We start from the raw sequence: 26,356 nt of genomic DNA, 5'->3' as shown, positions 1-26,356 counted from the left end.
AGTATGATTCTCTGTAGGGTTACGTTTTGTCCTTATATGTCTCTTTATAGACTCAGTTTTTAACCTGTGTAAGGAGATTTCAGTCGTGTCGATTATCTTTGTTGAAGTTTTTTAAGTCCACTGTATGTACAGAAAGGCTAATCGGGACTGGACCTACAGTTTAACGTGGGATCCGAATCACTATGTGCCTCCACCGGGTATCGAACCATTTTTTCTTACGGTTTTAGTTACAGTAAGAGGCTTGATTCTGAATAATGTTAAGGGGGCAGATAGCCTAAGTAATGACGCACTCAAAATTTTCGTTTCAATCAATTTAGTAGCATGTAAATCTACACCCAGCGCTGGGAACTTTTCCATCCACATCTTACTTAGTGATTTTCTGTCATATGAATCTGAATATTAATTTAGTGACGTCACTTGAGTTTCCTTGCTTGTTCATTATTCATGTTAAGTTATGACATCCCCAGATATTTCGTAAGGAGTCATAAATTACTTCTGCTTAACTCAATTTTCTCGTATTCGTCCTAGAAACTGCATTTGTGCAGGAAAGGAATGTCTGGCGCTGGACCCACAGTGGGAATCGCCCAAGGTTTCCCACTGTCCTGGAAGTCAAGGAACTCCACCTATGATGGGGAATCTGGGACTTCCACAAAAGTATTCAAATACATGGAAAATTCAGGGATTGAACTTGCAATCAATGGATTTTCCCACATTTCAAGGGCCAGGGGAATAATCCAGGCAAGTCAATTTTCTGTCGCAATCGAAGTAGTGGTGTCATTTCCTGCCATGTGGATGCTGTACTGGATTTTACAACATGTTTTCTTTCGTTTCATACATTTGGCACTTCAATTCATCAAAGCTTGTGTGTTTTGTACCTTTTTATTTACATGTTCAGTAACGTTTTGCGATTAACTTTCATTTTTCTGAAGTTTGACGAGCTTCGACTTACTTGGTATTTTCCTCTGGCACGTCATTTGTAATCCCGTTTCGTTAGGATTGTGAAGCTACCTGACAAGAAGTAGCGGGATCCCATCTCGAGAGCCAGAAAACTCCAAAATATTGCTATAGTCTATGCTGTACTACAATACTGTAAATTCACTGATAGTGGTAGATGCAAGTTGCTTCAGTGCTGACGAACCCATAATCATTTAAGCAGTTCCACATGGCTACAATCACGGTTAGTCCCAGGGGAATAAAGGGAATTAGAAGTAAAGTTTTACCAAGAGTAATCCAAAGGGTAATTGGTAGCTTACAAAGCTTAAATCGTGATTTGAAAGGATATAAGTTTTATTTATTATGATTTTTTCTGTTCCACAGAAGTGGAATAACGGAAATAGATGGTTTTCTTGCCTTGGTGCAGCCACTCCAGAAAATATATTTGTGCCGCTGACGTAAACTAAAATTATTTATCCCTTGCCATTAAAAATGTGGATCATTAAAGAGGCGTTAACGAAATGTTCGGTGGGGGATCAATGATGTCAGCGTAGTCGAGAATTTTCACCTGTTACGTGCAACTGCGAGATGGCACTACGCCTGCTTCGAGAAGCACGGCCGGAAAAATCTGTGCCACGACGACTCGAGTCTCGAAACGTTCGGCTGCACTCGGCTACGCTCGGCGACAGTCGCGCCGAAGTGGGCGCTCAGTTCTGGCTGGCGCTTGGAATAAGCAGCGGAATACTCACTTCCCGTGCTCTAGCCCGACTCGTGAGTCAGCGTGATGAGACGAGCCGTGGTGTTCGCAAACGCGTCCGCGTCGCGTGTGTAACGAGTGCAGTGTGTCTAGGCATGTGTGTGTGTGGAGTGGGTAACCCGTGGTAGCATGCGTGGTCGTGGTGTTCAGCATGTTGTCCACAGCTCGCCGCCAGGGACCGCAGGAAGGGATTGACCACCTGTTTCTCCTGCCCGAAAGAGTTCTCGGCATGGACAGTGCTCAACTACGCCAAGACTTGGCGAGTTTGGATTTTAGCCTCCAGCTACACCGGGAATCAGGTCCTGTGCTGGCCAACGCGGGGAAGGGCAACGTCTGGCTATGTAAGTATCCTGAAGCGTGTTTCTGTTACGTGCATGTTTGGCAACGTGTGTGAATTTTGTCGTGCAATTTTCATATTGTACACAATTTGTTTAGTTACGTTCGTAGCACAAAGTTTTTTACACCGGTACAATTTGACAGCCCATACCTAGCACGTGTTTTTTTAGTCACGTGTTGCGTCACGAGTGAGGGAGGACTCTTAAGCGTACAGTCGGATGCATAAATATTACCAAACAACAAATTGTCCGTCCCTTTATTTTCTCGTTCATTCTGTGTGTTTGTAAAGAATAGAATTACTTTGCTGCAAATGTCAACTGTTGAACTTCACATTGCTTAAAACAAAGTGAATGAAAATAGCAGGGAAAAATTTGCTTGGTAATATTTATGCTCACAGTACGAATACGAAATATAATGCGATCGGTAACACCTGATTTAATTGAAATGCACTCCTCCAAAGAAACCAGAAGTTAGTTGGAAGAACTTTCGTGAAAACTCCTTTTGGCACTACAAAACAGAATAAACAATTACCACTTCAAACATTCAGCATTTCAAATGCATTCGTTTTTGCGTCTTATAAATATTCTCACTTTGTTTAGCTGCTGCCCGTATAGTTTTAGTCAAGAATCGAAATAAACAGGTTTGACGCTATTAGACTCGACTCGATAAATATGTATTGGTGCCAACAGGCACGATTTAGTTGGCGACTTATTGATTACATAAAATATTCACATTGCTATTGGCCTCTCTTCTTTCTCGCTTTATATATTTGTCCGTTGAAAAATACAGTTTTATTGAATAAAATGTTCAGCATTGCTATGCTTTACGTGCCACTCTTACCTTTTACAGCTCTACTGAGTTTGCCTCAAAGTAAATCACTTAACTTTCCTGCACGTGAAAGCATATGTGAAGTGGAGATGCAGTGCATCCAATTCCTACCACTCATTTTCATTTTCAGTCCCTCAGGGCTGGTTCGTTGCCGGTGCTGTTTCCGGAACACGTTTGTTTTCTCCCGCATTCATAACCTCGTACCCTTCATATTGAGTATGTAGGCGGGGAGATAGGAACTGAAGCGTATCACAAACTTGTTGATCACGTGGCAGATATGACGTAATCTCCTGAATTTAGAAACTTTTTTTATTTCGTTTTTTTAAAATCACAAATGGGTTCATTGCCACTAGTGATAACGATTTGCAGGTTGATCAAAGAGCATCATAGTTTTGTGTACGACGTAGCAAGTTTATGCCCAAAGTCGCATGAACTTATTCATTCAGTGCCTCAGCAGGAATGATCAAGTAAACTTCAGATTCGAAACCGTGCGTTTTATTTTATTAGCCTCTGTACTAACGCATTTATAATTTTCCGTGTTCTGTGTATGATATCTACCGCAGTCATAGAATTCAATGTCCTTCAACATGGACAGATTATACTTAGTACGGCGAACAGTACTCATCGATTTCCTTTATTTACTTTTCACTCTCCCTTCAAGACGACTTGGCGACACTGTACGGAAGGCTGAATCACCCAGAGCCTGAACGTCGGGACACACCGCCCACTTCTCCGTGTTGATCAACCCGTTCACCAACATCGGGAAGTATGTTCCGGACAGGGAAAAGAGCGCGTTGAGAATGCATCACGATTCTACCCAGTAGTGTACTTCTACGTGACAGGATTTTCTCCATATGATACTTTTTTTTTCTGGTGCTGTGCAGTTAATTGACATCAAGTACACTCGTAACCACTTGTACTCAAATATACGGTACTATTCGGTCAAGTAGATTGGACTGCTTGTTTTCTTGTGGAACAAGATTTTCCGCATACTCTTCATTACACGTTTCTTGCGGACTTGCATACGTCACTAACTTGTTTTAATTGGCATGCGACATTATTTATACTTCATATTTGGAAAAGCTTACACGGTTTGATTATTCCAGTTCACGTCGTTTTAATTGCTTGGGGGTTGAGCGGAAATATCAGCGTCTTCCATATTCAATAGTAATGTGTATTAATACAAGACAGGTAATTTGTGTGTATAACTAGGTAAAATATTCCCAGCAGAAATATTGTATAGTTTCATCTAGCTGTTTTCAGTTTTAATACATGGAAGTTATTTTTAACATATTGCTGCAATTTGTTAAAAAAAGTACTAATTTTATGACTTAGATGTGGTGATCCTCAAAGGCAACTTCCTTTTCATTTTTATTATCCATTAGTGCTATATTTTTGCTATGTCCGGCTGTTTAACACTGTATTATTAAATTAATCAGTAATAAAACCACAATTTGTGTTGCACTGAATCATATAACTATATTTTTTAAATTTAAATTGTTCTTACTCCAAATTTGGCGTCCTTTTATTGATTGAAAGAGGAGGAAAATAAATTTTATTGGCCTCATAGGAACTCTAGTTGGCAGAGCCCACCGAACGAGCAGTATTTTTCCGGATTTCTTGCATTTGCGATCTCGACAAGGTGCTTGCAATTGGGGAGCTAGAAACGTGAATCTATTGGTTTTGTTGCTCAAGGTACCGTGGAAAAGAAAACATTCCAAAGTCGCTATAACTCGAGTATTTTGCTATATGTGTTTTCCATGGTGGTTTGTGGTTTAATGGATGTATGTCATCTCGATAAGCCGAGTGTAGCGTGAAGCAACTCGTGAATGCCTATTATGTGTCACGCACGATGTTCTACTCGCCTTGAACTGTTGTCTTACATAGCATACCGCTGGAACGTGTACAAGAGGCCAACAGTAAATTCGGCTGTTAACGTTAACAGCGCTGAAGGTGCCAATTAGCTATCTAGCTTTCACCCTTTTCAACGTTCCATGTTTGTGGCCATGCAACAAGGGTTTGTGTATGACGTAATACGCTTTTTTTTAATCACAATGCAAGCCTACAGTACCAACATGAAAAGTGCAACATTCTTACATGCTTATTATCTTCTGTGTCACTTGAAGCATGCACTTAACATGCTCGTTTCCAGACTTTGCGTCAGAAAGGGTTGCAAATTTTGTTTGGTAATGAATATGATGCAGCGTTCTTCAGAAAGCAGAATTCAATACGTTTTCTTCCAGATTATCGAGACCTAATGCGGGTGTGACCCATTGCCACTCACTACAGTTTGCTAAGAATATAAAGAAAATTAGTCCATCTCCGTGACGGAGTGGTTAGTACAGGGCGCTACGACGACAAGGGTCTCGGGTCCGAATCCCAGCCAGGGCGTGGGTGTTCTTTCTAAGTGTCCCTTCGTCAATTTATTCACATCATTCATCCGCATCTTCGCGATTAGCCAAAACCAGATTAATCACTCAATCAACGATTAGTACTTCAAGCTGGCAACAGTGTGCAGACAAGTAGTTGAGGTAGTACAGGGTCTTTCTTTCCCCTTTGTGCGCCTAACGGCGGCACGCTTGGCGGCCGCCCGGACGCAATCTCCCGTCAAATCGCGTGCGATATCTCCGCTATGGAAACCGCTAGCTTCGAAATGACTTCCAAGTTCTCACCCCTCGCCTCTCCGCACTATCCTCTGCATTCAGGAAGCAGGTTCTTCACAGTATAGGGCGGCTGAACAAGTCCCTGCCACAGGTGGGCTGAAACATTTTTATTACGAGAGAGAGAGAGAGATTAGACCTTCTCCACATAGTCGCATTGCTTGGTGACATATTTCTGCCATCGGCCTTTCACCTTGCATAAGCAGTTTTTATAGAACACTGCATTTTGGGCTTGAACCCACTGTTCCACCTCAGAAATGACATCATCCCTCTTGTCAAAGTGGCGTCGTTTGCGTGGATGCTTCATTTTCGGAAAGAGGAAGAAGTCACTAGGTCTGGGGAATATGGAGCGTGGGACAATATTTCGTATCCTAATTGAACTGTTGAAATGGATGCATGGGCTGGTGCGTTGTCTGCCAATAGCAGCATTCCTTTTGTGAACTTTCTTCGCCTTTTCACCTTCATTTTTTGACGTAACCGAGCTAGGAGATCACAATAATAGTCACTTGTGATTGTGTGAGCCTGTGGCAGGTAGTCCGTCAGGATGACTCACAGTCCCAGAAAACAGACAGCATCACCTTAGCGGCTGACTTTTGCACTCTTGCCTTTTGGGGGGCGGTGAGGAACTGTGTTTCCACTGCTTACTCATCTCCTTTGTTTCTGGGTCATAAAGTTAGATCCAGCTTTCGTCCATTGTAACCAGTCTGCTGAAAAAATTCCTCTTCATCCAGCTCACAGCGGCCTAACATCTCTAGTGCTGCTTCCTCTCTAGTCCTCTTCTGGAAAGGGGTGAGCAATCGTGGCACCCACCGTCCCGACACTTTATGAAGGTGCAGCTGGTGATGTATGATATTCCAGATGGACCCATAACTAACACCGAAAACAGACATCACACTTTCAATGATGATCTCCTGTCTTCCATTATCATCTTCTCCACTTTCTCCATCAATGTGGCATTATTTGTGAAGGACGGTCTCCCTGTCCTAGGGGCATCGGAAATTACCATGTGACCGGTTTGGAACTGCCGTTTCAACTTGAAAACAATCTCATAGGGTGGGCTTTCCTCCCCGTACACTGCTTTCATCTCATCGTGAATTTGCTTCGCTGCTTTCCTCTGGAGATGCAGGAATTTGATGACGCTCCGTGCCTCAATTTTGTCAATCATGACACCTTCCTTTATTCACCTGTTAAAAAAAATAGCAATAAACATCCAAAACAGATTAAAATTTGTGTGCTTAACCTAGAAGGACCATTGTACAATACACATATCCGAGGGGGGTTTCTACTTTGTTTCCTTCCAGGAGATTGCACGAACTTTTTGATACCCCCTCGTATGCTTCCATGTGATATATAGCTAATTATTATTCACCTTCGTAAAATTTGTGTGTGTAGAACTTGAATTTATCTTAGCAACTCTCCTCCTCACCAAAACACAACTGGGTGTAGCCGCATTTCGTTAACAATACTGTTGAAATGGCCTCTTTGTTCTTTACGAAGAAATATGAGGGGCCTTGACGCTTTTTAATCTTATTTGCCCATGTAATTTAGCAGTCACCATGTCTGAGTTTACATTTTGAAGATTCACCCAGTCGCCATGTCGATTAAAGTCAAGGGGTGGAAGCGAGCTTTAAGACTTCTTATGCATACAATGACTGTGTGATTTTCCAAGAAGCATTGTACGTGTAGGTTGAATCAAACGGCCATTGACCTATTAACGTTGCCATTCTAATGCTCATAGTTGCATTTATTTTAAAACTCTTTATTACCTGATGCTACTTACAAGTTGTGTAAATGAGGATCAAGTGTTCCCGAACTCGTTCATATACAGGGCCAGTGAGGCCGATTGAGGTATTGGTCTCTGGCCATATTACATTTTATATTTTACATTAAAGATAATCACGGTGTCTACCAACCTGAAAATGTTAAGAAGTCTACTTTTTCTGTGGGAATGTCGGGGAAATTGGCTGTTTTCTGAAAATATCAGCATTTTTGTATTAGTGCACTAAAAGTAAGTATTGAACAAAGAAAAAAGGACAAGCAAGAAATTTAAAATTTGTTGTGGACGAAATTTCTGTTTCATATGCAGAGCTAGTAGAAATTTTATATTCAAAACTCTAGGTCTAGGAAAACTAAAAGGGGTCGTGTTTTGAAGTAATTACATGTAGAAATCTACTACGGTAATTGGTTATTGCCATTTAGCGCTGTTACATTTTTTCGTGGGTGTTCCGTAAATATTTATTAGGATTAATGGACATATTAATAAACGTTACTATAATGCATTATTTATGCTGCAATTGTTATGATTTTTGTAAAAATAATTATTTGTTGATGTTTAATCAATACGTGGCATTCGCATCAACTTATCCAACAATTACTGTTTGTTTTCTTTCTCGATATGACGTAAAAACATAAAAACTTGGTTACATGGGATTCTGAGTGCTAGTGCTTGGCTAAAATATTGTGATTTTCTTCCAGACATGTACAGTAATTACCTTAATGGTTTCACATGGAAAATCAAAAATCACCCTGGTAATGCCTGTATAATTTTAATTTTTATAAGTACGACGACGGACTGCGGTAGCTCAGTTGTTAGGGCGTCTGACTACCATGCAAGAGACCCGGGTTCGATCCCCGGCGGGGGAGAACGGGGATTTTTCCACCTGCTCAAGCTGCTCCGGCGCCCACCCAGCGTCGTATAAAATGGGCATCTGTAGCAGCCAGGGGTGTGGTGCTGATCACATCCTCCCACCTTCGGCCGTGATCAAGAAAGTGTGGTGCCCTAACTCCACACTCCCTATACGCCTTCATGGCGTGGTGCAAAGCACAGGGAAGACCTTTATTTATTTTTTATTTTACGACGGCGAACCATAGTTTGTATGGCCCCGTACTAGGTCGACGAGTGAAAGTTCAGTATAAAATTGTCTTGTTTTTGCTTGAAGATTTGCATTTTTAATAACGTGTTAGTCCTTGGTCATTTTTCTCTTCTGGGAACAGTCTCCTTTAGCAAGTGTTGCTATCCACAGAACCAATAATATCAGATTTGCCTTATCACTAAAGATAAAGAATTAATTGATTTTATACAATACATGTAAATGCACGTAAATTACAACACGCCGGAGCAACAAAGTGGAAGTACCTCTAAATACAGTAAGAAATGTCTGTATTTTTCTTCTTTTCAAAGTGCACATAGTATATGTTGGAGACACAGCATGACATAATTCAGAAATGTAGACACGTTTACAAGCCCATTGGGTTTTCTTGATATGTGTATATATTTTTAAAGTTCGTTCGTTTCACAGCGGTAATCATTTGTTGCCAGTGCATAGGATTGTCGATATGGTACAGAAACGTTGCTCTTGACTAAAGTGCATAATTGCAGAAGAAATCACCGTTTATGTATGATGTGCTCTCACATTTTTTTTAAATATAGTGTGTGTGGGGTTCCTGCTTTCGGGGATTAACTTCAAATTAATCTTCCCTCCCTCCCCTTCTTTCTTACACATGCAGATCGTAGCGTCGTTGCATCTCCCATTCAATGCGTTGTTTTGACTCCATCTTGTTAAGAGAATTCGTACAAGCTAGCTTTTCTGCTAGGAGAGGAAACCTTACTACTTCTTACCAAAGACTATGCAACCAGGTTATTGATCGAATGCGTGAACATTTGTCCACCAGTAAAACTAGGCTGAAGGCTAGTAATTGTGTGTTCTGAAGGAACTACTTAAAGAAAGACATAACAACCTTTTTGGTATTCAGTAAGTAGTCAATTTTTAAGAAATTGACATTCATTCCTTTGGCGCGACAGTGTTTCAAAACAATTTTTAGTGAACATAATTAGACATAAGTTAAATAATGAATTCGAACTGTTATATCCGCATTCTGACATTTTGTTACTTGCTCAAGCAATAATACTGATGATAATTATTAATTTACCCATTTAAATATTAAGACATTAGGCTTCTTAACCAATTAATTATTAATTTTATTATTACATGCGAGGCATTTAGTTCGTACCCATCCCGAAATAAAGTTCAAGATACGTGCCCAAAATATATATACGTGTGTGTGTGTGTGTACACACGATGAACGTTTGTTTTGTGGTTGTGTTGTAAGGAATTATGTTGCACAATGACGTACTCAGCAAGTAAGTGCGTACGTGTGTTAGGAAATAACGCACTCCCATTTACACAAGGAAAGCAGCTTTATTTGCCTGAACAAGCCCTGTTGTTGGGATGCTTTAATTTGAGACTCAAATTTAAGTTGGAAGGATGAGTTGTTTTCATGCCTTTTTTTATATTTTTTTTATTATAGGCACACACACAATGATCCGGCGAGATGCTTAATATTGTAGTGAAAGCTTATTCATGATAACCCGAAGGTCTTTTGGGTATTTTAGAACCTTCCGGCCGCTCTCTCCTTGAACTTGTTTTTCGTGTCATTCTTCCTACGTTTTACCCCAATATCCTGTTCTGCGGTTTCTCTTTTTTTCCTCTCTCCTCCTGCATTGAGTGTAAAAGTGAGTGCATAGGGTCATTGACGGCTGTTTCTTTGGGCGTTAGAAGTGACGTGCCCTGCAGCTTACGAATTTTTATTAAAAAATAAAGTAATTACAAATGAAACATTATCGTAAAAGGATTTTCATTGGAGAGAGAACATGTAAAATACAGTAGTTCAGCGCATAATCGTCGCCTTTATATATATATAAATGTGTCCAGCATTACGCCGTTTAGCCTCGAAAGCTAGACAACTACGTAACTATTACGATAGATCAGTTGTTTGTCTGTTTGCCCAAAGTGGGTATGTAGTTACGTTGTGATACACTTAAGTATCTGAAAGTATGTAGTAATCTTTGTAGATTTCATTCAGAATAGGATAAGAAAGTGTGAGATGTATTGCAGTACAAGTATGTAATTGGAAATTTTAAGCATCGATGCAATACTCCCAGCGTGTGGTTAACTTTTGTGTGTTCGTAATGGTTCATACTATAGAGTCCACAAGATATTTAGTTGAAATTCAAATAGAGCAGATGTAGAAAATTGTCGGTAATAGTTGAACTGCGTTCTAAATGCTTCTCATTATAGAGTTTTATGTTCTCGTCTGTTGAGAATGTCGTCTCGTCGTCAACACTATTCCGGAAGCGGTTAACATTACCACAGGGAACGTTAGGGTACAAACATGGAGTAGTTGTGTGTATTGCACATGCTATTAAGGTACCCTTTATATAGGGGCATTCTACCAAAACTTTCCACCTGATCTCACTCACCGCGGCAATCGAACCTGGGTCTCCCGTATGGCAGTCAGGCACCCAACCTAATAAGAGTACTACGGCTCAGTCAATCTATGTACAAACCGTAATTTTAAAATGTGGGGTTCTAATCGATCTAGAATTGTAATGTTATAGAATACCATGTTGCATCTGTTCATTCCAGTTATATCTCGCGAGAAATATATTTGTGATGAAATCCCGTTGGTACTATGTCTTACCGCCCGTTGGGACTATGTAAATCTCAGAAACTACAAAAAGTTTAAACTTGAAATATGACTTGCGAGAATGACACCTCAGTTTAAGTACGCAAATGTCAACATGCCTCTTCACCCATTCGAAATACACAATTGATAAATATTTGTACTACTACAGAACTAGTTTCGAATGCTTTTTATTGAGTTTTAGTATATAATCTTGTTTTTTTTTAACATTTCTGAGTTAAAAGTTCCAAGTTGTGATCACAATCGAATTTGAAAAGTTCAGAGAGTATCCCTTGGTTACAGACTTGAAAGTTTGCCAGAATTTTGATGCACATAAAAACCTTGTCCAAGAATTTATTCAACGGGAAGTAATAACGTATTTCTTCGGGAGCTATAGAAAAGTCATTCTGAGACCATTAAGACGTTCCCATAGAAATTTAGGAACACTTACGTGTGTAGTGGCAAGCGAGAGGAATAGCGAACGACTTCTTTCAAGTTTGATGCAGCGATTCTACTCTCTGTAGATTTGAACAGCGTTTCCCGGTCGCGGAGCACTTTTCAGCAGATAAATTCATCATGGGCCTACGACGCCAGGGGCCTGGGGTTGGGTGTGTTCTTTGAGTGTGTCCCTTCATCAATTGCATCATCATATCAGTCATCCTCATCGTCGGTATTAACCAAAAGTGGCAGAAACGACGCTAATAAACAAAACATTTTAAAGTCATTGGGCACTATTGCAATAATGCAGTTTTGACATTTTTCACGCAACTGTATTTTTTCAAGTTTAGTCTGTACTTTATCGTATCAAAAGTACGAATGCTAGCTTACCATTCAGACATTCCTCGATCAAAAGTTATTTTTTCCCAATTTAAAGTCATTAAAAATTAAAGCTTTCAATAGTTTTCTCAGAAATCTCAATTTTGCACATACATGTTTTTGGTATAAGGGCGACGATATGTTCACCTAGCACCTACACAGGCGCTTATTCAAAAGACAACAGTGTTGACCAGTATTTCATAAACATTTGGGCTTATTAACCCCAAGTTCATCATCGCCGATGGCCTTTGTGTTTCCGAAAAGGGATGGGCGTGTAAAGCTGACTTGTGTGACATATGGCATGCACCTTCTCTGTAATACTTGCTGTCTGCACTGCTTCACAGCACCCCCGCATGATGAAAAGTTCCTACTTAGTACTTACTAATTCACGGTTCATGACCGCACAGAGAAATGCATAATTTTGAGATTGTCACATTTTTTTAATTTTATTTCCTATCTCCTCGTGGAACACTTGAAGATGCTTCTGTTTGGGAAACGCTGAGTTGAGTATTGTACCAGGAAAGGGTAACTCAGGCATACGCTCTGGAAATCAAGGTTGTATGTGTGTGTGAGTCTGTGCGAGAGAGAGAGAAGGGAAAGGGAGCGTGTACGTGTTCATGACCACATTCTCTCGAGTACACACATACTTTCCTCAACTTTACCACCACTTCCACGTGGTGAGTCAGTCCGTCATGTGTTTCTCCAGAATTTACACGTTCGCCAGTCCTCTAATAGCAATAATTAGTATGTAAACAGTGTTCATGATGCATATGACGTGCTTAAATGGTGAGAACCGTTCCTAGTGACAACTTTCTTTTAGCGCCTGCGTCTCTTTAAAACACGACCATTGTGTTGCTTTGGAAACGTGCTTTGATTTCAGCTGGTTTCGAAATCTTACTTTAAGGTATAGGAGTTTTACCAGTACTCGCACTTTTGCAATGTAAAAAACAACGGAATTGTCTTGACCATTATAATACTTTCATCCTTATGTATTATCTGACTCGCCACCCCCCGCGAAGCTATCGTGTGCAAGGCATGGACGTTACTTTGTGTTAGTTCTTTAAGCTATTTCATAAATTCACCCTCTTTATCTTGTTCTCATCCGTCAGAAGTGGAGTACTTCGTAAGCTCTTATCTACGTATATGCACAAATGAGCGATGGAGGAAGTCAGAAAAATACCACACTACTAAGTGTCTTACAGCAGACACGTGGAAGTGTCGACCAGTTCACCAGCACGATGTTTCAGACACGATATCCTAGGCGTTGAAAGTTTCATAGATAATGCGATGTCTTGACCTGTTATACGTTGTAAGGTCGTAAAATCCCCATTTTACCAATTTTATTTTCCCCAATTTATGTTTCAAATATCGTGAGCGGATTCTAGTATTGAAATAAGCGATGCACGAGTTAAGGCCTTGATGCTTAACCTTTGACCCTTCATTTATAGGCTATTTACAAATAAATTAGGTAAAACGTAAACAATTGGATAAAACTATTGTAACAGCCTTTTACAATACAGTTTAAGAATTTGCTGATTGAAAGGTTACGCTATGAAAAACGTCAATTTTTACAAGTTCATAAAGACGCTACTGAGTTTTGTATATAAATCATCGTTTGACTGAAATTTACTTCTTGTTTTTTTTTTGTTTTTTTTTTAGAAAATCTTTCTCTCCTCGACTTGGAACTTTTTGCTTCATTCTCGACACAGTGCCCACTGCTGAGCCTTTGCTGAAAATAATAATAATAAAAATAATTTCAATACCAGAATATTCATGCCTCGACTTGCCACTTTCACTTTACCATGCTTCTTTCCGTTGCAAAAATTTTCCACTGGTAGAATCAGAGGATTCATTGAACAGCTAAATTGCCCGGGGGAGAGGAACTAGGAGCTGCAGTATATATTTTTCCCCCAGTACTTCAGGCGACATCAAAGGGTCGTTGTCCTTAAAAGCACTGCGAGCTCTTGTCTGTCTTCGGCTGCCCTGAGCCACTGCGACCACACAGCCCTGGCGTGAAAGCGAAAAGCACACTCGGTAGCTGCATTCGCACGGTTCCGCAGGACACCATCTTGTATCCGTGACCTTATTTCTCACTCTTCCGCGAGACCGTGTGTTTTTCAGCGCCGCAGATAAAAAGACCGTGACGGCTGAACTCTTGTATGTGCACGCTGCATCGCCCTTGCAGATATCGGGACAGATAGCCTTATCTTTATCCTCCTCGGAGAACTTAATAAGTCAACAAAGCACTGTTCGAGGGAATTGAAGTACAGTTGCATGTGGCTGTTGCTTTATTGAAAGTTGTTGATCTTTCGTCACAGCCTGCTAAATGCACGAAGCAGTTGACCTATGTCCATCTTCGTTGTCTCTGTGGTACGTGCCTTTGATTGCAGATGCTAGATATTGCAAAGTTCCTTCCGTCTTGTCTGAAATCTGGGAGCGATACCTAATAATTCAGTTAAATTTCTTGGATCGTGATAGATTGTAGTCGACACAGAAGTTACCTCACTTCAGGATGTCTCGGCAGAATAATGCAAATACTAATGGTAGGCTTATCCTGGAAAAATCTGGGGACTTTGTGGAAAGGTTCCAAAACCGGGAGGAGCCATAGAAATCAATGTTTTCTTTGTTTGCAGGGATTAGAAACTGGAAACTTATTTCACTTTCTCCTTCCAACTGGTCTATTTGGGGGCGGGGAGGTTAGTTCAAAAATTGTAAATAAACTTTGAAGTGTTTAACATTCAAAGTTCAACGTATAACAGTTATTTATTAGCATGTCATCGAATCATCATAGAGTGGCCTAATAAGTTATTTAAAGTACCTGGAAAAGTAGGAAAATTTTGTTTTGCAGCATGAGTAGGAACAATGTATACATAGGCCAAGCAGTTTACAAACAAGATTGCATTTTGTTTGTGAACTGGAACTTCAAACCCAGGAATTGTTTTTAATATGTCTTCATTGGCGCTAAGATTCTAGATAAAGCAGTGAGAGATTTCCGTGATTATAGTTGTTCTCGTCTGTTTCTAGATCCAAGCTTTACTAATTCATTCGATAACTTTAGTTTTCTATTGACATTAATACCATGTGCAAAGTTAAATCAGTGTTAAACTAGCTACAGACAACAATAATTTAATTCGAAACAGAACTGTAACCAGTTGTTATAGTAGATGGTTAGCTTGAGATTGTTCGTTTTTAATGCCTATAATGCGGAAGCATTTACATTATAAATATTAATGCCTTCAGAATGTACAATATTTTTCATACTGGAAGTTATATTATATATTGTGAAGAAAAACTTTAATTGCAACATGTTACATAAACTGTTCGTTCAATCTCTGATTTTACAGAATTATAAAATGTTCATAAAATTGACGCTGCATATCCTCAGAAAGTAGTATTTCTTGTGTTGATCTATAATCTTAGAGACAAATAACTATTGTGTCGTTTTGTTTGACTTGGTGTTTTAAGTCCACTTTATGCACAGTAAGGCTAATCGGGACTGGACCTACAGTTTAAAGTCTGATCCGAACCACTATGTGCCTCCACCGAGTATAGAATCTGGGACCCCTTGATTACAAGGCGACGACGCAACCACTGCGCCATCGGGGAGGCTCTTCTCTCTCTTTTTTTTAGTTATTGGGTACTTTGTTTGTTAGGTTGAGAATAATGTTTGTGAATTTAAATGATATTCAGTAACATTTTCAAGATATTTATATAGGCTCCCGTTGGTTGGGGAAGAAATCTTCAGCCTTTAGTCATCACGTTCATTAATCTAAAGCTGTGCACCTTGTGTTTTTCCCATGCCCCTTCTTTTCAACTACCTTGGAGTGTGACTTTTGCGTCCAGATGACCATCATTTGCTCTGGTAATGAACATGGCCGTCTCCAGATTACGTCGTCATCCGTTGCAGCAGTAACGTACATCGGCATTTTTTCTTTATGTAAACCTGTTGGGGAGAGGCTAAATTGAAGCTTTGTTTTCAAATTTAAGGCGTGTATCAAAACTGCTTATCAATCAGTCTCCTTCCGCATTGTTGCAACGCCAGTAAGTTGATTCCCCTTGGGGCATCGAACATCAAGGAGTCTCCAGCAGCCATTTTGCATGGTATTCTTAAATTCCAATGAGGCATAGGTGTTGCTGGTGGGTGTATATTTCTGCCATGAGCGAACTCTCAAAAATATACAATTTAACAACACCAAGTGGCTCATAAATCGCGAGAAATGAGCTTTAAGTAAACATTCAAAGTAAATCACAGGGCGTGTTTAATGTAAATTTTGTCAATTTGTACTGTAGTATTTTTTTGTTATAAAAGTCTGTGGTTACCCGACATTTGCCCACGTTGCCTGTTTGTGTGGGGATGATTATGCCCCTAAATACACAAGACAGATTACTTAAAAAAAAAAAAAACAGATTTATCGAAAACTTTATATCTGGGATCTAAAGAGTGAAACTAAATTAGTACCAAAATAACTATAAATTGTGTTTTTTTGGAAATAGTTTGGGGTTTGAATAAATTATTGTTTAATTTACCTATCCCTCAGTTCACACACACGGACCTAGGTTTGTCGATAAGATGTGTTAATGAGAACTCTAAATGTCTCAAAATTCTGGTCTTTATTTTTCAAGAAATGACTTTACAGTGCACTTTCAGATTTTATTGTGTTAGAAATATTCACAGCAATTGTCTTATAGTGTGTGCAGAAAAATATCATTTGGAGCAGTTTCGAGAACCATGAACTCGGAAAATGTGATGCCGAATGCACCAAGAGGATTATGGAGTTTACGCAACCCCAACAAATTATTTTTAAGTATAATGCAAGAATGCTGCATGTTTTCTTTCAGTATAAGCAATATGATTTCCTGTTTTGAATATTGCCTTCAAGCACGAAATATAGAAATGTGTATTGTTTAATCGTGCCGGCATTCTCTTCAAAAACATTTACCGGGAACGAGACAATTTAGAAACTATTATCCACATAATTTTCCGGCAGGAACAAGTGCGATTTTCCTTTTGACACAATACTAAATTGCAATTAAGCTGTCAGTATTTAATCTTCCTAAGTTTACCTTCTCTTACCCATTAGACAGTAAGTGCAGAATTATAGTTTAAAACATTCTTCTGTAATTATGAAATAACTTGAGCAGATACCGGCAGCAATTAGTCGTAAATGAGATTTCCACATTAGGGGCGGTTTCTTCCATTGAAGGAGTACGCAGTAAACTATGACCTTTCTCATTAACGCTTCTATGTATGAGTAACCTCAGCCATGTAAGAAGAGAAATGCGCAGGCGCAGGCGTGGTATATGGAGTTCTTTTGTTTGTCGGTGGGAAGAGTGTCAAAAGAAAACCCACCACCGTGTAATTAATGTTAAATGAAGCATAATTTTAAAGTCTTTTGTTTGCACTGCATTGCCATAATTACCAAAGACCACAGGACTAACATTTTGTAGATTGAAAAATGTTTCGCTAGAAAACAAGGGCGTGGCGTTCCCTGTTGTCATTCAATAGGACTGTGCAGTAATTTGTTAATGAGCAAGGTATTTTTGCCTTTCGTCATTCAAGTTCATTTCCTTTCTTTTTCCTTTTAAGCAGGAAGTTTGCTTTTTTATTTCGTTTTATTGAAGTACCTATTCCATAGTGTTCTGATTAAGGATACCGTGTGTAATAATTGTTCCGGATCGACTCCTGGTGGGTTACATTTCATTAACTTATATGTGTATAAAGAGGTTAAAACTTTGTATTAAGGAAGATGCTTGACGAAGTTTGTGTAACTTCCCATGCAAGATTAGGGAATTTCATTGACAGTATCTTGTTAAAATAAACATAATTTCTGATGTTGATATTTATTGAAGAAAAAAATACAAATTAACAGCTCTGCCGCAGTGACGTCATTGCTAAGTGTAGTGGACGATTAAATGCAATACGTCACAATTATTTGAAAGTGATGATGAAATTGATCGTACTCGTTGGAGCCCAGCAAATATCAGGGACGAAGGTTCAAGGTATGTCTTGACATAGTTTGATGGACCTTTCTTTGTATTTATCGGTCGCCTGAACTTGCATTCAGACACAGTGTGTCTTCTCCCTCTAGCGGTTATGTAAAACCATATGGTCACACACAGAGCACAAATTTCCATGAACCGGGTCCCACCTAAAACTATAGACTTGATTTAGATTGTGTTTTGATTGGACTTGAAGTAAAAAGATATATATCGAAAGATGTCAATAGCAGTGGATTTATTATTATTATTGCAACACCACCATGTTTTGTAGTTTGTCTGCATTTATAAATGCGTGATTTATTAAGTGCAGGTGTAAGATTGTCGTAATCGTCTGTTCGCACTTTCCCGTACAGTGGAACAAAAATGATTGCGTAAGTTACTTCAACTGTTATCAACATGAAAACCAGTATTTTGACGTCTATAAAGCTGTGTGTGTGTGTGGTTTTTGTAAGAATCACAGAAGTGTGGTCTGTTCTAATCCTTATTAGAATATTCCGAAGGATGATATATTTGTCATGTTTTTTTTTTCTGTTACATTTTTAGATCTAATGTTTGCGTTTCATACGTATATATTTTACTACATAAGTACATATATTTGCATATTTCCTAACATTTTCAGATTTCATACACTACACAGCTGAATGTATGGCTCAGAACAGGCAGCTTTAAAACTGATCACTAAACAGGCGACTCCCTGGCAAGTGTGAAACTATCAGTTGGAGACGTGGTGAAGAAAAGAATCCTGTGAATAGCTAAAATTGTATTGTACACTGGGTTTTTCTCCAAAACGAAGAAAAGTTAATATCATGGACTTAAGATTTTCTCAGGTTTGGCGAGAAACCCAGTGTACAATACAATACAATTTTAGCTATTAACAGGGTGTTCAGTAGAGACAAAAGTTTCGACGCCTTGGAGTAGGCTATACTCAAGAAGATCTGTGCAAGTTTTAAGTATGCACCATTACTATTTGGGAAGCGGAAACATCATTCAGTCAAAGCAAGGCCCTGTTTAGAAGTTCCATATTTGAAAATTTGAAACACACTGGTTGTTCCTTATTGTTACTGGGATCGTGTATTGGAAAAGCCACAGGAATATGTAAAACATTGTTAAATATTCTATTTCTGTTCGTTTGTCTGATTTGAGCAGTTTATTTTAGGAAATGTTAGTAAACGATGTTTTTCACGTTACAAATTTCTTGCTTTTTGAAAAGTTTCGACACATTTTTGGAATTTTTAATCCTTATATATGCACATATTTTCTTGTAGTGCATAATTCTCCATGCCCTAAAGATAACGAAAATTAATTCACATTCACCATATTCTTGGCATTGCACAAATATACTCGGTATGCGGAATAAATTAAATTTAATGTACAGGGAGGTTATTTCAGTCGTTCACCGCCAGCGTGTCGGCCGTTCGGCGGACTCTTCATGCAACAGGTCCCGGCAAATTGCGTTCAGGAAGTCCGTAACAGAAACCGCTTGTTTTGTAATGTTTCCACTTTTCACAATTACAGTTACAATTACAATTGAAATAAGCACGTACCTTGTCGCAAGGATGCTGTGTGTGTGTGGAAAAGGTGTCCTCCCAAATACAAATATTTCTGGCACCTTATTTCTGACAGAAAATCTTAGATTAGACATCGTTACTTTATCGTCAGTTGTCAGAAAGGGAAGACAGCATCCCGGCGCATAAAGCAAACAGAAAGCGTAAAATGATATTTAAAAGTAATAATAATGATGATCACTAACCTCCTGTGTTATAAGAGATGTTGAAAATGACCTCCTTTAACAGCAATACAACACGTTGCTTAGGTTCAAGAGATCCTGTCTATCGTAATTCCCTGACCACTTTTCTGCAAGAATTCGTTTTCACGTAATTATCGTACATAAAAACTCTCTGTTCAAGACTATATTTGTTTAACGACATAACTAATGAATGAATAACAATTAACACACAATAAAGCACTGGCCATGAGTAGCACATTACAATAACACAGTATAAGCAACACGTGTACTGATAAACGCAAACAGAAGTGAACATGAACGTACACTGACGTCTGGTAGCCGACAGTGTTGCTAACCATTTTTCGGCAATGTCCCTACAGACGTAGTCAAAATGTCCCTACGCCAAGTAAAGCGACTAAAAAAATTATCACCTCATGAGCATGCAAAACAGAAGATAAAATATACACATTTACTTACCAAATCTTTCTGCTCGGTGCTTCCACAATTAATGAAGGAGCGAATTTACGTTTGCCTATCCTAACTTAACCTAACCGTACCTGGAAGCGGCCCCGGCGCCTACCCAGCGTCGAATAACATGGGTACCTGGGGGAAACCCTGGGGGGTAAAGGCGGTCAGGGGCGTGATGCTGATCACATCACCCCCACTCACGACCGGATCAAGAAAGTGTGGGGCGTTACCCTCACACCCCCTATACGCCTTCATGGCGTGGTGCTATGCACAGGGGAACACTTTACCTTTTTTGTACCTGAATGGTTCGTGGGGCTATCCGTCAATGGTTTGTTGGGCTACCCGTTTTTCGAGCCCAAATTTTAACTATGTTTGCCTTGCTTAACCTAACTTAACCTAACCTTACCGAGAATGCTCAGTGGGGCTATTCCTGAATGGTTTTGCGGTAATTGTGATTACGAGCCGATAAAAAATATTTTTTTCGTAGCACTTTATCATCATCGAAGACGCCATTTTAGTATCCTGCAATTTTATTGATGTAATGTTGATGTAATGTTGCCAAATTTACCTGTAATCAAATCAGTTCTTCTACATCGTGATTGTCGCTGTCACATGTAAGCACGTTCTTTGGGCAATATACTGAAATGAATAAGTTTATTAATTAGCCCTCCTGCACACTCCACCTAACAATCTGTATAACATTAACAACTTTTTTACTGTTCTCTTCCGCTATTCTTACACAATCCATGCTCTCCAAGTATGAAATCAACAGTGTGGCAACGCTGTAGACAGCGTAACTAATTGTAATTTGTTCATATCAACAAATATGGCTACCATACTTGTATACGGAGAATCATTGCGAGAATTGAAATGCTTATTTTACAACTTCTACACGTTAATTAACATTTTTTCCCCCTCACCCCAACATGTTAACTTGAGATAAATCATCACGAATAATTATTTCGTGAGTATAAGACGTAGCATAGAAATTACAGAAGGGTCCGGTATTGTAAATTCTTGCCTTAATGAATAATAGGGGTGTGCGGGACAGAATTTTTTGGGTCGGGACGGGATCGGGACGGTAATTTTTTTAAATCCCGACATTCGGGACTGAAAATTTTGCAATTTCCCGACCAAGTCGGAAAATTTTCGGGACGGGAAATGTTCGAAATTTCCTGAAGCACTGGAAATCTCGAATTTTACAAGTCATTTTCACTTTAAGTGATTGTTTTTGCATTTCTAGAATAAAAACTTACAATTTTCGATAAGTTCCAGAAACTTGCAAGGCAGAAAACGTCGAGAATTAACGACTTTTTAAAGTAAAGGATTCCGCACACCCCTAATGAATAACGTTGAGTCGTTTACTGTTGATTATGTTATTTGAAGTCATACATGCTGCTGCTGTGCAGAGATAGATGTTGGTTGGTGATGCTGTATTTGCTGCAGTCTTTAACAATTATGGTCCCATTTTATTTCCCTTTTTTGTTTTTGTATCACTTAACATTGAAAATATTCTTTCCGTTTCCGCTTTAGAATGTGGCAATGTTAGCACTATTTTCGCGAGAGTGGAAATGTTTTCAAAAAGGAACTTGCCTTGAAAGTTTTTCGTAACCGATAACATGTTCCAAAATTCTGATGGAGATTTGTTAGTTAGTTCTTTTTTCTCCTCTTCGCTAAAGTATCCAGATAAACTAATTCATAAAATGTCATTTACCAAGATTGAAAAAAGTACCTACGTTTTCCCTCATTTGGCAAAATCTGTCCCTACGTTCCTACGCGGGCGAAATTTAGTGAAAAGTCCCTATGCTTAGGGACATGTCCCTACGGTTGGCATCACTGCCGACACGTGCAGTATGAAGCGCCCTCTCGCGGCTGACAACTCACCCAACCCCCGATAAGCTGCCGGCGCTGTCGCGACAACTGAGGATAAAGTAGCGATGACTAATCTAAGATTAGATGTCAGAAATAAGGTGCCAGAAATATTTGTATTTGGGACAAGGTACGTGCTTATTTCAATTGTAATTGTAACTGTAATTGTGAAAAGTGGAAACATTAGAAAACAAGCGGTTTCTGTTACGGACTTCCTGTAATGCAATTTGCCGGGACCTGTTGCATGAAGAGTCCGCCGAACGGCCGTCACTCTGGCGGTAAACGACTGAAATAACCTCCCTGTAGATATCAACATGTAACAGAGGCTTTCATGTTGCATCTACCTTTAAAGAAAAAGAAAAACAAACACTAATACATGACCAGCGTATGGGCGTGGTCTGACACCCGCTAAAACCAAAACAAAGAATAATGAGGCGCGATGCGAATTCCGTTTTGAACATAAAGAAACATAACCTTCTCATCCATTCGCTATGTTCTTTTCGTTCCGCATTGTTGCTACAAAGCAGCGGAGATTAATGCAACATAGCACAGCTGAAGAAATTCGAGGAATGGCTGTTGTAAGCTTGGAGCAGTGCGTGCCTAATTTATGACGATTTTGCTGAAAGCAGAAGGCAAAATCGCCCATTTCGTATTCCCGTTATTTTGTTTAGTCAGTAACCCAGTGGCCTCGTTTATTTTTTGTTATAATCATTTCATGTGCAAGAAGTGTGTCGTGGAGAGAAATGAAGATATTATGAGGCAATATTTACTGTGCACTCGAACCCCAATGCAATCTATTTGCCATTTAGTTTTTTTTCTGCGATAGTGTAACATAATACCAAATCGTGTTTGTTTAGGTTTTTTTTATGCACAACCTTCACAAATTAGGTTCAGTTGAATATTTGTTTAACTGTGCAACCGCACTTCAGTTCTTAAGTGGAGATTTGTTGAAAATTATTAGCACTCATATTGAATAGACTTGGATCGAAACGATAGCATGGAAGCTTGGGTGAAAATATTAGCTAAGTGATGTATCAGAACTCATGTTTTTCGTATGTATGCTCTTTTTTTTTAAAAAAAAATAAAAATATATAAGTTCAGCATCATCATCGAGGGAGTGTGGAATAAGCTTTGGACATTATCCTTGTAAGCAAGGGGTCCCAGGTTCGAAACCCGATGGAGACATATTGCACAGTGGTTCAGATCCTACTTTTAACTGTAGGTCTAGTCCCAATAAGCCTTTCTGTGTATAAAGTGGACTTTATACCCCCCAAGAAATCGTTGGACATTCTTGCCATTAATCATAGTATTTTTAATTTTAAGTGGCTTTTCTTCTTGAGGAAGCGTGATGGATAAGCGCAAAGAACAGCATGCCTGGCCGGGACTCGAACTTCGATGACAAGATTGAAAGTCGATCACGAGCTCCCAGATACCATAACCTTCTGACCCATGCAACCACATGTCAGCACTGTCATCTTCCAAAGTTTGATTATATCAGTGCTAGAGGTGAAGTAGGTGCAGTGGGACTTCACAACATATTATACAAAACGATTTTATTCAGTTATCCATATCACGTGTATTAGTATTAAATGAAACGTATTTATGCATTGTAGTCTGTTTCGTCCGTTACGCGGCGTACTGCACTTGCCTCCTAGGAGTTGAACTGAGTGCGTATTGTTACCCATGTCGTTTCCTTTCGTGCAGTTTTAAGAGAAATGTGTTTTTTTTTTGCATTACTACATTTTTTTCGTACTAGCCCCTCATCTAACTTAGATTCACCAACCGCCTCCGGATCATAGCTTAACCATTGAGATTTGCTTGGTATCTTTTCATCTGTAGTGAATTATTTCTGTAGATATGCTTACTAGGGAGAAAAGAGGTCAGGGCGATATTTTTAAACTCATGAACAAGCATTTTTTAAAGACGATTTAAAGTAATTGATCTTAGATTTAGGCAGCCTTAGTTCTAACTTCGTGCCTTATACATGAGAAATTAAGGCACATCTTAAGTCCAGGATTAACTTCAATCTTAACTCAGTGCAGCAAACTGAATGTGATAAGAATGAGAGAAACTTCATAATCTCACGTAGAAATTTTCACCGAAAAATGCAGGCTCGACCAGGGGTCGAACCTGGGTCTCTGGCATACCGTGCCATTGCTCTAACCACTGAGCTAGCGAGCCGGCCTGGCTTCACCTGATTTTTCGCTATCGCTGTTTTACCTGCGTGGAATCGTCTCTGCCAGTGCTACCGGCCAGGCCGGCTCGGTAGCTCAGTGGTTAGAGCAATGGGACGGTATGCCAGAGACCCGGGTTCGAGTTCTGGTCGATCCTGCATTTTTTGCTGAAAGTTTCTACGTAGTATACATCTCCTGTGTGTGCCTAATCTACAATTCATAATATCAGTTTATATTCCGACGGATTTATCACTGACGTGTTTCAATCCTACTTCAAACTTTGTGCTGCAGGAATTAGACCTACAAAGTGGTACTACGACTCTTCATGCTACGTGTTCTTCAACATTGAGCACCTGTTTTATGGTAGTCAAACCCTCTCGACAAATAGGAGAGTCCAAAGCTTGCAGTCGTCTAAAACAGTGCCCTTGAAAACTATTCATTGGCATTTTTGTAATCGAACAGGCACGCATCATTATCTCTATGAAGTTCCATTCTGTTGAGCATCATGGAGAAATTACTTGTGAATGATGCATTAAATTGTTAATTATTTCAAGTCATTCCATTTTTCAGTAAATTCTTGGTAATACTGACGTGGAGTTAATTATATCGAGTTAATTTGTACACATCGATTGCTTCCATGTTCCATTTTCGGAGTGAATACACAATGGTCAGTCCCTAACACGTGTCCATGCATTTTAAGTTGGAAAGTTGAAGGTCAGATTAAAATTGTTTAATATTTTAGTGCACGGTGTTCTATAAAGAAATCAAATTATCGTGTAATGTTGTTTTAACAATGAAGACAATGCCTCAAAATAAAGTTACGTGTTTTATCAATACTAAGACGAATCGCACAAAAAATAGTGATCTTGAGTTTGTGCGGCCCTGGCCCATGTTTATCATGGTATTTCCCTGGTTAAACGTATAGCTGAAAGTATCCAAGGTAGCATAATGTGAACGATCTGTGGTAAAAACTCTTCCAGTGTGGTGTGCATTCACTGTACAGCCGACTGCAATGACGATAATAGACAAATATTCCACATCTATTTTCGTTACTCTTTCTTCTACACCTTAAATTGAAATGGAATTATGATATTGGAGCAGAGTCTGTCTTCATCTTAAGTTTTTATTTCAATACTTGAACGACACATTGTAGAAAACAGAGTGAATGTGTAGGCGGCTGTAAGGTAAGGACGTTTTACTCTACAATGACTTTGTCCTTCGTCGAGCTTAAGGGGAGCTTGAAGAGGTGTGCGATTTTACAAGCTATGCGAGAGCTAAATCTGGCTCTAAAAGACACAAGTTTGTAACAGTGTCAGTGGAGAAGTATTGAACATTTTTACTCAATACATGTTTATTGATTACAGATATGTCTTTTCAAAACCATCCAAAGGCATTTCACAACCTCCGACGCAGCCGTCCGCACGGCGGAGAAAGTGAATGTTCAGTGGCGGTGAAGTGCGAAATCATGGGCACAGGACACTAAAGAATGAAGTCTGAATGGGACACTTGACAAACCAAGCATAGGTTAAGGCTTTTCTGGGGCAATATGAAAGATCCGCTTGCCGAACTCGTTCATACTATATCAGTCATTCGTAAGGCATGAGGTTTTCTATGAGATGGAACGTTGGCATGTCCTTAACAATACCCTACATTACATTTTTATCGTCACCCGATTATTTTTATCACTTGTATTTGTAGTGAGTAGGTTAATCGTGGAGGTGAGCGATTGTGCTACTGGGTAAACAACCACACAAACAGATAAGCGATCGAGATGACTTAAACAAAGGAGTTAAACCCAGGAACCTAACTATTGACTGAACCCTAAGCATTTTGAGTTCAGGGAACATCAGGTCAGCACGTTACTTAGAGGAAAACAGGCAGTTTGTAGCTTCTGCTGTCGTCTATGAATGTGTTTATTATCATTTCAGCTTTTACAATAAAGATATATGTTGAACCTGTGTAGCAGCATAATATTTTTTAACCATTATAAAGAGCATTACTGAATGAATTGTTTTTTTTGGTCATGGTGATAAAGTTATCTGATTTAGTTGAAGATGTCCATGGTGTTACTGAGCACTTTCATTTATTTCCCACAATACCCAATCATTCAGGGCCTCCCCGATGGCGTAGTGGTAGCGTCGTCGCCTTGTAATCATGGGGTCCCTGGTTCGATACCCGGTGGAGGCACATGGCACAGTGGTTCGGGTCCCACTTTAAACTGTAGGTCCAGTCCCGATTAGTCTTCCTGTGCATAAAGTGGACTTAAAACAACAAATCAATCAATCAATCAATACCCAATCATTCCACTGCTTACTGATTCGAACGT

General features: G+C 39.4%; 1 protein-coding gene and 1 non-coding gene across 16 annotated transcripts in view; one reads left to right on the top strand and one right to left on the bottom strand.

Annotated features, from left to right (window-relative positions):
* LOC145988748 (uncharacterized) overlaps window positions 1-26,356 on the top strand; it is a 288,359-nt gene that overhangs the window by 105,439 nt on the left and 156,564 nt on the right. For 3 of the 15 annotated variants that reach the window (XM_083123891.1, XM_083123907.1, XM_083123905.1), the window contains exon 1: window positions 1,662-2,031. The exons of 6 other annotated variants lie outside the window; for them this stretch is intronic. In XM_083123891.1, coding sequence (XP_082980017.1) covers window positions 1,842-2,031 — 190 coding nt within the window. In that variant the 5' untranslated portion in view covers window positions 1,662-1,841. Of the gene's footprint in view, window positions 1-1,658; window positions 2,032-26,356 lie in introns of those variants that run through there. 6 more of the 15 variants (XM_083123898.1, XM_083123903.1, XR_014441780.1 and 3 more) reach the window with 5 other exon arrangements.
* Window positions 23,966-24,037, bottom strand: TRNAT-GGU (transfer RNA threonine (anticodon GGU)). Its single transcript has one exon. It is a non-coding gene; the product is annotated as a tRNA-Thr (tRNA).

The sequence above is a fragment of the Lepisma saccharinum genome, chromosome 6 (assembly GCF_977018435.1).
Source record: "Lepisma saccharinum chromosome 6, izLepSacc3.1, whole genome shotgun sequence".
Taxonomy (NCBI): domain Eukaryota; kingdom Metazoa; phylum Arthropoda; class Insecta; order Zygentoma; family Lepismatidae; genus Lepisma; species Lepisma saccharinum.
The sequence above is the reverse complement of the archived record's forward strand: the minus strand, read 5'-3'. Positions and strand labels throughout refer to the sequence as shown.